Below are 14,923 nucleotides of genomic sequence, written 5' to 3'. Positions count from 1 at the left end.
GGTTTGACGTAGGTAATCAGCACTAATATCACAGTAAGTGTTAGCACTATCTACAAATGGGGGTGGGGGACAAGGGCCAGTTCCACTCAACTGTTAATTTGCTTGTCCTTCCAACAACTAGGTCATTTGCTAAGAACTAGTAACTTCTCTTTAATTTTTTAAAAAAAGTTTTTTCAATTACAGTTGCCATTCAATATTATATTAGTTACAGGTATACAGCATAGTGAAAACTATAAAATTCTTACCTGGAAAAGGCTGTCTAGAGAAAGACACATTTACAAAAGAGAAGGGGGATGGAGAAGTGAGAATTTCTCGTTAAACTTCCTGCTGCATTAGGTCCTATTTTTAAGGTCCTAATAATATTATACATCTCAGAACAAACGCTGAACCTTGCTATAGGGAAAATGTGGCCATAAGAGCCCCCGTCTTTAGCAAACCAAGACCCCAGACCAATCAATCCTTGGCATTTCCAAGGGAAACAAGAAAACAGCCAACACACTGGGCTCCGAGCATGAGAAACAGAACTGTCTCAGCAATCATCCCAGACAGCAAAAGTGACCTGCTCCTCATTCCTGCCTATTCATGCTGTAAATGAAGCTGAATCCCAGCCATGTAGGATGTGGGCATCACACCACTGGCCTATGAGGTCCTGAAGGAAAGTACCCAGCAAAGTACATGGCAGACCCACCACTCTTCCTTTAGCTTAATAGGCCCAGTTTCCTTCTTCCAGACCAAAATGTATTTGTGTGACTTTAGGGACTGTGTGTTTTTCTTTCATTTGGATCCTCTTTCTTTGGATGTGTGTGAAACTGAAATGGAGAACTTTAGGCCAGCTCACATTTCATATGCTGCATCCATAAATCTGACCTCTACTCAGGAAAAGGTCTTTGTGAATGCATGAAAGGCTCTAGGCTCAGCATTAACTGTACCACCTCACTGGGAATCCCTGACATTTCAAGTGCCTCTGGTTTCAAAACAGTTGATGCCGCCAAAAAAGAATGAAACCAAGTGGGGTTCTGCCTCCTACACGACTTACTCTGACAATAAGAGGAACCTAATCAAGCCAAATTGAGCTTGGTCAGCAGATTATATTTCTAACTTAATTTTTATATTCCTAAGATTCATCCATATTGTATTTAGCCATGTTATATACTTGTGCTTTATAATATTCATCTTGGGGACATATCTCAATTTATCCATTCCAATGTTCATGGGCTTTGTGGGTTGTTTTTCAGTTCTGCTACTCTGAACTGTGCTACTAGAAACACGTTTGAATGTGTCTCCTGACACATATATGCAAGAGTTCCTCTAAAGCTTATATCTAGGAGTAGAATCACTAGGTCACAGATTATGTGAAGAATCACCATTATAAAATAATGCCAAATTGTTTTCCAAAATGGTCAGACAATATACAATCCCACCAGCAATATGCGCATGCTCTCCCTGATCCATCTTTTCCCCAGCACTTGCTATATTCAGACTTAATTTTTGCCAGTCTCTTTGTGGGTTTGATTTCCTTGACTTCTAATGAATTTGAGCATCTTTTCATATATTTATTGGCTGTAGAGAAAACAACTGTGTTAGGCTTGCTCACTAGCACTTTGCATAATTAGTGCGTGAGCACGGGGCAGAGCCACATGTATAGTCTACGTAAGGCTACGGATGCTTTCCCTTGGAGCAGATTGCTTGCTTGCCTGCCACTGTGAGAAGCAGCTTCCCTGTCTGTTTGCTTGCCCACTGTTGTGAGAATTTAATAAATGGGTATGGCCCAACCCTTTTCCGCTCTGCAGTTCCTCTACCATCTGTCAGAATCCAATGTCAACCTGCCTGGCCTCGGCCACTGGCATTACATTGCCCATCTGGAATTTCTCCAAGGTGAAAATGCTTCTTTCTGTCTCTTGTCCATTTTTCTGAGTTGTTTTAACGTAGGATTTCCCCAAAGTGGGCTCTGCAGAACATTGACTCTGACAGGTTTGCATGTAAAAAAGTTTACCTGTCCAATTAAGTTAGAAAATGCAGCATACTCGTTGTTATGGAGAATCTCAAGGTGTACCTGCATACTAAAGATTTTGAGAATTTCTGCAGTAAGGAAACTTGTTCAACAATTTAAACCTAGCATCTCACAAAGATACTTGTCCAGAGAACCCTTTTGTGCCTATTATCTGTTAAATTTGGGGAAAGGCTACTTTAAGTAAAACATATGGTATAATGCTAAGTAAGACTTAGGGAGAACTTGTCAGTTCTGCCAGCCAGAGGCAGAACTTGAACTCAAGTCATAACATGTTTTGTGACCCTAGGCAATCACTCTAATTTCATGGGATCCTGCTATCTCAGTGGAATAATTCATACTTCAGTGACAATTAAATGAGATAAAATATGTAAAGAGCCTAGTACCATCTGTTTTTCTATAAATGTGAATTCTCTTCCCTCTTTTGCTATCTACTCTTTTTTTTTTTTTTTTGTATTTTTCCGAAGTGAGAAGCGGGGTGGGGGTTGGGGGGAGGCAGACAGATGGACTCCCACATGCACCCGACCGGGACCCACTCGGCATGCCCACCAGGGGGCGATGCTCGGCCCCTCTGGGGCGTTGCTCTGCCGCAATCGGAGCCATTCTAGCGCCTGAGGTGGAGGCCATGGAGCCATCCTTAGCGCCCCGGCCAGCTTTGCTCCAATGGAGCCTTGGCTGCGGGAGGGGAAGAGAGAGACAGAGAGGAAGGAGAGAGGGAAGGGTGGAGAAGCAGGTGGGCACTTCTCCTGTGTGCCCTGGTTGGGAATCGAACCCAGGACTTCCACACACCAGGCCGACACTCTACCACTGAGCCAACCGGCCAGGGCCGCTATCTACTGTGTCACTCTCCTGCTCCACAAATAAGATGGAACAGAGAAAACAGAGAATCCTAAGAAGAGCTTGATCACAGTTAAGGTTGGTTTGATTTTGGTTTTTATACTTGTCTGTGTTTTCAAATGTTCTGAAAGCAAATTCTAGGATCATTAAGTAGCCACTGTAGCTTCTTAAAACTATCTTGTCTTCAATCTGAAATACTGGTTACTATATGCCAGGTGCCTCACACAAGTGAGAAAGAGAGATGCAAAACAACCAACGGACAAAAATGGAGTAATGATTTGAGCAAAAATCTTAAACCAAGAGCTCTGAAATGGCTACTCCCTTTTGTTTAGAATTTACATGGTAAGTTAGTCTTGAGGAGTCCCATCTTCTTACCTTGTACCTCTAACTCCCTGCACCTGTTCTTGCTCTGCAGATCCTATGTTCTCAAGTATCAGTCTACTTCTCAATGAAATCAGCATCACCAGTTAACGCAAAGCCAGGGGATTGCTTCCAGACCCAGCTCCCTCCTCTGGCCTGTGAGTATCCATGAGCTTGGGCCCTCCCTGCCTCAGGTTTCACCCCATACTACTCTCCCCTGACTGTTACACTTGTTGCTCCAGTCTTAGAAAACTTGCACTAGCTATCTTTGTTGGGAACACTGATGCCCTACTCCTTCCTCGCCCCAGCCTTTTTCTCATGGCTGCTTCCTCCTTATCATTCAGGTCTCAACCAAAATGTCATTTATTCATTGAAGACTCAGCCCAACAAAAGTAAAGTATGCTCCTACTTACTTTATTATTATCTTGCTTTACTTTCTCTACAGTAGGTATCACTGGAGTTTATTTATCTGTCACCTGTCTCCTCGACTCGGATGCAGGCTCCATGAGGGCATGGGCCTTGTCTGTCTTGCTCACTGATGTAGTATTCCCTGGTGCCTACAACAATGCTGGCACATACTTTAAAAAATAATTTAAGCAAAGTTTGAATGAGGAGGTTTTCTGCCCATGACCTCGTCACTCCCACAGGCTGAAAAGAAGAGTAGGGTAAAAGTACCAGCCAGTTCCATTGAAGACAGGGTTCAATATAAGGACCTATCCTGGGAATGCTAGCACTCATGTAATACATTCACTAGGGGCATGTTATAGATCATAATCTGTACCTGTATGTGAGAAAGTACAGCAAGTACTCAAATAACATTGTTTCATTCAATGTCCTTTTGTTTCATTATAACATTGATAAAATGCTGTAAGAACTCTTGTTTATATCAATTAGCCTATGGTTATGCATTGTTTCACTGAGGATTTACTGTACTACATTTTTTTTAGCAAGTAACAATATGATCCCAATAAGAACAAATCCAGAACTACTTTGAAGGTCTTCTTTCCTCTGATCTCCCGGCAAACTCCTTAATGTTTCTCTAATTTGAAAAATACTATGAAAAACAGTGTGAATTAAGATGAAAATATTTATTATATACATTTTAAATAGCTCCCTTTGGAAAAACTATGGATACATTTTTGTTACCTATAAACCCTATTCCTTGCTAGGAGTGCATTTAAAACATACTGTCCACTAGGCTCTGCTCTAAAGACACACGCTTGTTAAGTCTAGGTAGGGAATGAGTTATTATTAAACTACTGACAGATTAGTTAATAACTTGATAAGTATCTCTACTATCTTTGTTGACTACAGAAAACTACTAAAAAATGTTAGTTTCAGGCCTGACCTGTGGTGGCGCAGTGGATAAAGCGTCGACCTGGAAATGCTGTGGTCGCCGGTTCGAAACCCTGGGCTTGCCTGGTCAAGGCACATATGGGAGTTGATGCTTCCTGCTCCTCCCCCCCATTCTCTCTCTCCTCTCTCTCTCCCCCCCCCTCTCCTTTCTAAAATGAATAAATAAAAAAAAAATTTTTTTTTAAATGTTAGTTTCAGAAAAATAAAATTCCTTAAGTAATTGGGAATATGAGTTCTTGGGCAACCTGGAACTGCATGACATACACTAATCTAGTGGTTCCTCTACCACTCTGTTCCCCAACCCACTGGCAACAGTTCTAAATTGGAGGCTATCTAACTTGTGGAGGTCCTACAGGTCTCAACTCAGAGAGGAACTGTTACTTAGGAAAACAAAGGCAGTATTTTGAAAGGAAGGGCTCTGATATTGCCACAAGAAAGGCAGATTAGTTCATTATGTTGTTTTAGGTTTAGAAAAGGTCAAAATTCACATGAAAAGGATGAAGTACTTAGTCCATTCTCTTTATTTTCAATCATTCATTCATTCATTAAGTCCATGCTCTTTAAACACAGAATAGTATAAATTTATTAGTGTAATACATGATCTCAAATTGCCTAGAGAAAGAAACTAACTCTATAAAAGCCTTTTCTTAGTTTCCCCCATGATGAAAAAGTGTTTTTTGGAAAATTTGAAGCATTTGAAAAAATACATAAGCTATTGATATCCAGAAATGACCATAAAATAACTTTGCTTAAACAGTTCAAAACAAAATACAACGAAGACAATGTTGATGAAATGCTATCAAATAAACACATTCCCCCCCAGCCACCAGCACCACAGGTTTCACTCAGGATAACTTTTTGGTGTAACACCAGCAACAGTGAAAATATAAAAATTCTGTATCATTGGCATTATATTCCAGAAAAATACCTAACTGATCCTACAGCAAACATTTTTGGTCTCCTGACGGGGAAACATTTGGATCTGAGAGAGAGGTGCTTGCCCCTGACTAGCAGACTATGTAGCACAGCCAAAGCTTTACTCAGAAATTCCAGTCAACATCATCAGCCCTCACTCACCTGCGGGGCTGCTTGCAAAGGTGCAAATGTCTGTCATCGGGAAAGAGTAGGAGGTCTTCTTACCCTCTCTCTGATTCACATGATCAAAAATAGCTTGGTACACTGTGTTCATCTGGTGTTATTTCCTTAGGTAGAATAAGCCAAAAGAGTAGGAAGCTGGGCAAGAGTCTTGTAGTTTTTGCCAATAAAAAAACACTTTCTGTTTTGTAGTGTTTGATTTTGGGTTTTGTTTTTAAGGTAAGAGATTGGAGGTCCTGCCTTATAATCTAGACAGAGATCCTTATCGGCTCTGTAGACTAAAATCTATTATTAATAGACTAACTGGAAAATTTAGTACCACTAGCTGCTAAACCACATTATATACTGTTGAAACTTTCCCCTTTTTTGGAGGGGATAGAGGGTGACTGGGAAGGTTAGGAAGGAGAGGAGACATTAATTCCTAGAAGAGAGACAAAAAGTGCCTGAAATTTTTTTTTCAGTTTTCAAAGTACACATCAAAATCTTTCCAGGGTGAAACCTGAATCTCCACAAGTGAAAGAATTACACTTCAAATAAAGCTCAGTGACAGAGAAGCAGAAACATAAAATTATAAGCCAACAAAACACACAAACTTCCACAAGAAGTCATGTACATGCAACAGCCACAGTGCTACAGTCTAAAAAGTCACTTACTTTTCTCCGAGTGTCACCCGGAGGCTGCTCTGGAGTAGAGAAATGGGTTGTTGGCATTTTTTTAGTAGAACATAAACCCACATGCAGAACAACAATTATTACACTTAGTACTACATTTATTAATAGAAAATCACCTAGGAGTCATTACAGCAAGAAGTGCCTGCAGTGCTATGTATAAACAAAGACACACACACACAGTAAAAATGCTGCAGATAACATGGGATTTTAAACATGAATAATCTACAGCTCTTCACAACTTGGCCAAGCTGCTATTCCATGGGTAGGCTTTACTAAATATAATGCAACTGCTCTAATTCTGCTCATATATTGACTTTTCATCAGTACAAATGTTACTTTCTATAATCCAGTTTCAGAGTCTTATACTGTGAATAAACAATTCATTATAAAGTTATAGTGATAGCTGACTATTTCCCAGGGAGTTCAGGGACTAGAAAACAGGTTTGTTTGTTTGTTTGTCTTAAAAAGGCAAAAAAGTTTTAATACAGCAACATGTGGGACCTCTACCCAACTTGATTCTCTAGTCAGACATTCTATTCTGAATGCAAATAAAACAAAGATTTTGGGACCCTCTGCTACTCTTGGTGAAAATGAATAAAGCCAAGAATAACTAAAACAACTTTCTGCTCTTAAGTAAAAAAAATTCTGTATCTGTGCATTTGATTTTCTCCATTCTGTAAAAGTGATAAAAATCATCAAAGCAAGAGTTTAACTATAAAGCATTGGAATACATTTCCAAATATCTTAAATTAGAAATTATAGCACCCAACTGTGGAGCTAAAGGGGACAGGCTGCAGCATCAATTCATCTCAATTTAGCAAAAAAGAATTTTTTCTTTTTTGCCTTGGACATCAGTTTTCTGGTACACAAATGGCAGGAGCAGTTAAGACAGTCTGCCTCAGGTAAGAGCCAGGTGAAGAGATGAAAGGAAATCAAACCCAATTTTCCAGAGTAGAGGGCATATTCCAAGTTGTATAAGACTTAGTAACGTATACTTCATCAAGCTGCAAACAATACACAGAACAAGCTCTTCATCCTCCTCAGATGAGAGACTAGGGAATTGCCCAAATAGAGCCAGAGATCCTACACCCAAGACACTGAAACCAAAATTCATTCATTCAATTCACATACACTGGAATATTTTTAACTAACTGATTATAAATTGAATTCTCAATTCAATTTCCATCACTCTTAACTTTTACTTAATTGAGAATAGGACCAGAATGTAGAATTTTTGTTCCATTAGCATTTCCTTTATAGCTAAATTTTAAAAAATATTTTTTATTTATCGATTTAAGAGAGAGAATAAAAGAGAGACAGACAGAAACATTGACCTGTTTCTGTATGTGCCTTGACTGGGACGGAACCAGCAACCTTTACATATAAGGACAGTGCTCTAATCAACCGAGCTATCCAGCCAGGGCTGTACAGCTAATTTTTATTCTTTATAACAAAAACAAAAAATAACTCATTATTTTTCTAAACTCTTATTTGTCTACAACACAAATCTTTGACAAAATTCATGCATAATATTACTCCAGAAGTTTGCTGAGCGGTGTTAGGAAAAATAAATTAATAGGTATCACCTAGTAACTAACAAGTTTGAGTTTTCAATTAATTAAGCCTATAAGGGGTATTCTGCATCAGTCACCCAATGCATCCAGTTTGATAAACCTGTTTCTTTAGCTACGAGTACCAAAGAGAGTATCTTGGTATTTGGACACAAAGAATGGGGCTCGGCTACTATTATCTTTTATAGAAATGAATTTTATTTACTGTAAATTAAGATCGTAGTTCTCAAAAAGGTTCAATTTAAAAACAGCCAAAGGAGGCCCTGGGCGATTAGCTCAGTTAGAGCATCATCCCAAAACACCAAGGTTGCAGGTTTGATCCCCAATCAGGGCCCATATGGGAAGCAACCAATGAACGCACAATTAAGTGGAACAACAGATGAATGCTTCCTTTTCCATATCCTCTCTGTCTCTCTCTCTTCCTCTCTTTTTCCTAAAATCAACCATTAAAAAACAAATAGCCACAGGAAAATGCCTGGACCTATTAAATTTCCAAGTTGCAAACCTAAACTACTTCTGAAATCAACATTTGGATTTCCTAATAGGAAGTTAATATTTTTGTCCTGACAGATTTTTTTTCTTTATTTCTCTTAAGTCTCATAATTTCTACCATGAAAAGGTGATTCAACTAGACTGACCAGTAAAACCAGTTCTACATCATTGCTATATTTGTTATATCATTTTATTTTTAAAATTTTCAAGGCTAGCAACTTTTAAACACTTAGTGTTTTGCCTTTATGAATATATACTTTAACTTGACAAATACCTAGAAGAAATACATGTGCCTGTAAGTACATACTGGCTTTCTAACAATCAAGACAGGCTAACGACAACTGCCGGATTAGTCCTTAAATCTTGGGGAAACCATGGCCTCAAAAGGAGCCAAATAAATATAACAACTATAGTTTATACTTTCCCTTAAAATTGCTCATTTCTATGTATTGATTTAGTCAACAAAATAGTAGTGAGATTTATCCTGAAGTGACGGCTAAATGCCATACGGTACTTACCTCCAAATAGTTCCAAATCTCTTAAGCCCTCAACAATGAACTTTTCCGAGACCCACCGCTAAAGAGGAAAACCCCAAAGAGAATTAGTGTTTCTTCCAAGCCACAAAAAATTAGCTATCAGCCAACAGACAGACAAAACACAACTACAAAAACAGAATCATGCAGTACATTTAAGATAAACAGTCCTATGGAAAAGTTTTGAAAAGAATCTTGGATTTAAATCAGCAGAAAACAATAGATTAATTCCTTTCTCTATTCCTCTTTGCCTAATCTGATGAATAATTCTTAAATCTGACAGATGAGAAACGCATAGTACTGGCCTTGATAATGAAGAATGAATGTTTTTCTAGTTCCTATGTATAAAACGACAGTTCGAATCCCTGGGCTTGCCCAGTCAAGGCACATACAGGAAGCAACTACTAAGAGTTGATGCTTCCTGTTCCTTTCTCCCCTTTCTCTCTCTCTCCTCATTCTAAAATCAATAAATAAAATCTTTAAAAAAAACAACAGGCCCTGGCCGGTTGGCACAGTGGTAGAGCATCAGCCAGGCACGTGAAAGTCCTGGGTTCAATTCCCAGTCAGGGCAAACAGGAGAAGCGCCCATCTGCTTCCCCACCCTTCACCCTCTCCTTCCTCTCTATCTCTCTCTTCCTCTCCCACAACCAAGGCTCCGTGGAGCAAAGTTGGCCCAGGGGGCTGAGGATGGCTCCGTGGCCTCCGCCTCAGGCCTCAGGCTCTAGGATAGCTCCAGCCAAAACAGAGCAACGCCCCAGATGGGTAGAGCATCGCCCCCTGGTGGGCATGCTGGGTACATCCCGGTTGGGCACATTCCTGAGTTTGCCTCCCTGCTTCTAACTTCAGAAAAATACAAAACAACAACAAAAAATAACCTTTTGCATCTGTCTTACTCATTCCATGGCTGCCTATTACAGATGCTTATGACCATAAATGCCAATCAAAAATATTACTGGAATTTACAAGATAGAAAATAGGATGAAACAGTTTTTCACAAGCCTCTATTAGTTTGTAACAGGAAATTGCACACTGCACATTCTTCCATCCACTAGGATTTCTAAAGACATCTCTGCTTACAAATGCTACCAAATGCTACCTTTACAAGGACCAAACTAGCATGACCAATTTTGGTTCACTTTACTGGCCTATTTCAAACGAGTATTGGGTTTCCATCATACCGATCAGTGCTCTGGTTTCACCTGAATCCGACTACGTTGAAAAAGAAAAGAAGCTCATATTTAAAAGCAATGGAATGAAGGTTATATTTCACTTAAGGACTGGTGTTAGAGTTTGGCTTGGGAGCGTTCTTTCCACTGGGCAGAGTTCAGGTTAAGTAAAGAATCTATTTTTCCTCTTAATTGACAGTGAAGTTTATTCTTTATAATATAAATTGTCTTTATATGTATAAACATAAGAAAAAAGATTAAGTAACATTCAGAAATAAGTTGCATAATATGAATAATGAATTTAAACTATGACATTCTCTCTCCTTCTCTACATCAATATTTTCCAAATTAAAAAAAGAAAAACCACTGTTAGTTTTAAAAAACTTTGATATAGCCTGACCAAGCAGTGGCACAGTGGATAGAGTATCAACCTGGGATGCTCAGGACTCAGGTTCAAAACCCTGAGGTCACTGGCTTGAGTGTAGGATCATGGACATGACCCATGGTTGCTGTCTTGAAGCCCTAGTTCCCTGGCTTGAGCCTAGGTCATTGGCTCAGCTGAAGCCCCCCAGTCAAGGCATGTATGAGAAGCAATCAATGAACAGCTAAGGTGCTGCAATACTTCTCATCTCTCTACCTTCCTGTCTGTTTGTCCCTCCCTCTTCTTTGCTAAAAAACAAACAAAAATTTGATGTAAAAAAATCACATGCTGCCTGACCAGGCGGTGGTGCAGTGGATAGAGAGTCGGACTGGGATGCAGAGGACCCAGGTTCAAGACCCCTAGGTCACCAGCTTGAGAGTGGGCAAAAAGCTCACCAGCTTGGACCCAAGGTTGCTGGCTCGAGCAAGGGGTTACTCAGTCTGCTGAAGGCCCACGGTCAAGGCACATATGAGAGAACAATCAATGAACAACTAAGGTGTCGCAGTGCACAACGAAAAACTAATGATTGATGCTTCTCATCTCTCCATTTCTGTCTGTCTGTCCCTGTCTGATTCTCTCTCTGTAAAAAAACAAACAAACAAACAAAAAACCCCATGCACTGTACCATAAGATATTTAATAAAAATAAATTGTGTTGGGCCCTAGCCAGTTAGTTCAGTTGGTTGAAGCATCGTCCCGAGGTTTAATCCCTAGTCGGGGTACATACAAGAATCAACCAATGAATGCATAAATAAGTTGAACAACAAATCCATGTTTCTCTCTCTCTCCCTCTTGTCTCTCTAAATCAATTTTTAAAAAAATTTTAACTGTCATTTTAATATTTAAAGAATGTGGTATATTCATAATGTCTTATATACTTGTTATATTTATACTTGTTATAAGATTTTTAAAATAATTACTACTGCTTTGGGAAATTAAATAGTTGATAAAAAATAAAATATGATACTCTTTTATGAAATCATGGAAACTTATAAATAAGCTAAATTCAGTATTCTTGAGGTAATTTTAGCTGGTGAAGTTTTCAGGCATGATAAAATTTTTCATGTTCAAGTTTTCAATGAAAACCATGATTTATATTTATCAAAAAAGTGTTCCAATGATTACTATCTGATAGTGACTTTTATTTTTATTTACTTATTTTTTGATTTGGGGTGGGAGGAAAGAGTAGCAGGAAGCATCAATTCAGAGTAGTTGCTTCCTGTATGTGCCTTAACTGGGCAAGCCCAGGGTTTTGAACCAGTGACCTCAGCATTCCAGATCAACACTTTATCCACTGCACCACCACAGGTCAAGCAATACATATTTTTAAAACACACAAAATCACTGAAAATACCCCACTGGAAATGGGCAGATCATTAGTGGTTACATATGTACACATTGAACTGATTTAATGTTGAATGGCTGATATTCACAAAATAACCACCTTGTTTCTTCTCCATCAGACAAGCTGGTGGGTGTATTCTGCTCGCCTGCAAACTCTTTTCTCAGGAGTAGAGGCTGCAATATCTGCTTTACTTGCCATATCCTTCACTTCTGCATGATTCTGAGCATGACATAACAAACCACCTAAAATACTGCCAAAACACTTTGCTTTTCAGAAAATAAAAATAGTAAAGCCAGAAGAATAGAAACACTCACCCTAATTCGCTCTGGTTTACTTACAAGAAAAGACATGAGTTCCTAAGGTGTAGACCTATTTCAAGTTCAAAAATTTAAACCTAAAAGGAAAATAGAAACAGGCTGAGTTAGTCAAATCTCCTTTTATAGAAATACCTTTTGATTAACAAAAACTTACTACAAATCTACCATTCAAAGCACTGTACTAGACCAATAAATTGCTAGGTTCCAAAGATTTGTTTAAGGAAACTCAGTGACAATAGATCTGGATGTACTTTTGGCCAAGTACATCCTGAAATACTGCAGTCTTTAAAGGAAAAGAGAAGTTGATTACAAGGGAGTCTCAGGTGACGACAGTCTCAACATATGACGTTTCAAGTTTACGACACTCACTCCCATAAAAACTTAAATTGAGACATGAGTGTTTTGGCTTACATTGTTAGCGTCATATTTACGGACTACGTGGGCGAACTAGTTTGGTTGCATGTGGCAGAAAATATGCGGTAACGTGACGTATGAATGAGGGATTGGCAGCCCCCAGTATGCTTACCTATGCCATTTTGGACTGTTAAAAGCACAAGTGTCGCCTGACCTGTGGTGGCGCAGTGGATAAAGCGTTGACCTGGAAATGCTGAGGTCGCCAGTTCGAAACCCTGGGCTTGCCTGGTCAAGGCACATATGGGAGTTGATGCTTCCAGCTCCTCCCCCCTTCTCTCTCTCTCTGTCTCTCTCTCCCTCTCTGTCTCTCCTCTCTAAAAATGAATAAATAAAAATTAAAAAGAATTAAAAAAAAAAAAAAAGCACAAGTGTCCCATTTGTGTTGCTTTGGCAAGTTTTTGGCCCTTATCATGGCTCCTAAACAAAAGTCAGAGCTACTGGCATCACATGGAGAGGAGCTATCTGCTGAGGACCTCATTCAGCTGGAGAAACAGTTGATTGAAGAGGAAGAGATAGAAACCCCAGAACCCAAGAAATTTACTACCAAGGGTTTGGCAGAAGGTTTTTCTATGGTAGAGGAGGGGATGGCAAAATTTCAGGGTGAGGATGCAAGCAATGACAGATTCAATAAGGTCTACAGAGCTATTATGGATGCCTTGCAATGCTGTAGGCAGATTTTGGAAAGAGAAGTCATCAACTTTCCAGACTAGCCTGAAACAATTCTTTAAGAAGGTAGAGAGGCCTGGGCCCTGGCCAGTAGGCTCAGTGGTAGAGCGTCAGCCTGGCGTGTGGATATGCTGGGTTCGATTCCCAGTCAGGGCACATAGGAGAGGTGTCCATCTGCTTCTCCACCTTTCCCCCCTCTCCTTTCTCTCTATTTCTCTCTTCCCCTCCCGCAGCCAAGGCTCCATTGGAGCAAAGTTGGCCAGGGCGCTGAGGTTGGCTCTATGGCCTCCACCTCAGGTGTTAGAATGGCTCCAGTTGCAACAGAGCATCGCCCCCTAGTGGGCATGCCAGGTGGATCCCGGTTGGGTGCATGTGGGAGTCAGTCTCTCTGCCTCTGTGCTTCTTACTTCAGAAAATTTTAAAGAAAAAAAAAAAAAAAAAAAGATGGTAGAGAGGCCTGCAACAGATCCTGTACCCTCTACATCAGTTGCTTCTTGAGATGAAACACCTGTAGTACAGGTAGAATCATCTCCAGCGTCTCCTGCATGTTCCTTAGGCAATCCTGACCCAGTATCTTCAATGCCTTCTGCAGGTTCTGTTGCCTTTCTAGCTTCCTCCTCTCAATAGGTCACTCTCACCCACCTCAGAATGCCCCTTCCAGTGTGCAAGCCAATCACTGGAATAAAGATAAGGTATATATATATATATTTTTAAATTATTTTAAACCCAAAGAATAAAGAATAGTTTTATTTATTTATTTGTTTGTTTGTTTCTTTATGTTTTCAGGGACAGAGAAAGAGTCAGATAGAGGGATAGATAGGGACAGACAGACAGGAACGCAGAGAGGTGAGAAGCATCAATCATCAGTTTTTCGTTGCGACACCTTAGTTGTTCATTGATTGCTTTCCCATATGTGCCTTGACCGCGGGCCCTCGGCAGACCAAGTGACCCCTTGCTTGAGCCAGCAACCTTGGGTCCAAGCTGGTAAGCTTTTTGCTCAAGCCAGATGAGTCCGCGCTCAAGCTAGCAACCTCGGGGTCTTGAACGTGGGTCCTTCCACATCCCAGTCCTACGCTCTATCCACTGCACCACTGCCTGGTCAGGCAAGGTATATTTTTTTGTCATTTTTTGTTACTACAGTACAGTATATTTATGTTCTTTTCCTTTTTCTGTGGCTTAGCTGTTTTTATGTTCTAGATTATGATTTTACAATTGTGTTAGGATAGGTAAGTGACTTAGGCTAGGGTATGTTTCAACTTACACCAAAATTCGGGTTACGTCACTGTCATAGAACAGAACTGTGTAGTAACTGGAGGACACCCTGAATATGGTTTTCTTCTTTCATATTTAAATTTCTCTCGAGTAAGTCCCTTCTGACCCCTTCCCAGAAGCAATTAGCAATTACTTGTGAGTGTGTGTGTGTGTGTGTGTGACAGAGACAGAGAGAAAGACAGAGGGATAGATAGGGACAGACAGACAAGAAGGAGAGAGATGAGGAGCATCAATTCTTCATTGTAACACTTTAGTTGTTCATTGATTGCTTTTTCATATGTGCCTTGACCCGAGGGTGGGGGGGTTCCAGCAGAACGAGTGACCCTTTGCTCAAGTCAGTGACTTGGGCTCAAGTCAGCAACCTTGGGCTTCAAGCCAGCTATCTTTGGGCTCAAGCCAG

At 40.0% G+C, this 14,923-nt stretch overlaps 1 protein-coding gene across 10 annotated transcripts in view; it reads right to left on the bottom strand.

The window, feature by feature from the left end:
- STRADA (STE20 related adaptor alpha) overlaps positions 1-14,923 on the bottom strand; it is a 34,957-nt gene that overhangs the window by 11,166 nt on the left and 8,868 nt on the right. For 3 of the 10 annotated variants that reach the window (XM_066262637.1, XM_066262638.1, XM_066262642.1), the window contains one exon: positions 12,169-12,248. The exons of 1 other annotated variant lie outside the window; for it this stretch is intronic. In XM_066262637.1, the coding sequence (XP_066118734.1) occupies positions 12,169-12,204 (36 nt within the window). In that variant the 5' untranslated portion in view covers positions 12,205-12,248. Of the gene's footprint in view, positions 1-6,309; positions 6,339-8,908; positions 8,967-12,168; positions 12,249-14,923 lie in introns of those variants that run through there. 6 more of the 10 variants (XM_066262633.1, XM_066262634.1, XM_066262635.1 and 3 more) reach the window with 4 other exon arrangements.

The sequence above is a fragment of the Saccopteryx bilineata genome, chromosome 2, assembly GCF_036850765.1.
Source record: "Saccopteryx bilineata isolate mSacBil1 chromosome 2, mSacBil1_pri_phased_curated, whole genome shotgun sequence".
Lineage (NCBI taxonomy): Eukaryota > Metazoa > Chordata > Mammalia > Chiroptera > Emballonuridae > Saccopteryx > Saccopteryx bilineata.
This window is presented reverse-complemented; position numbering and strand designations above follow the sequence as displayed.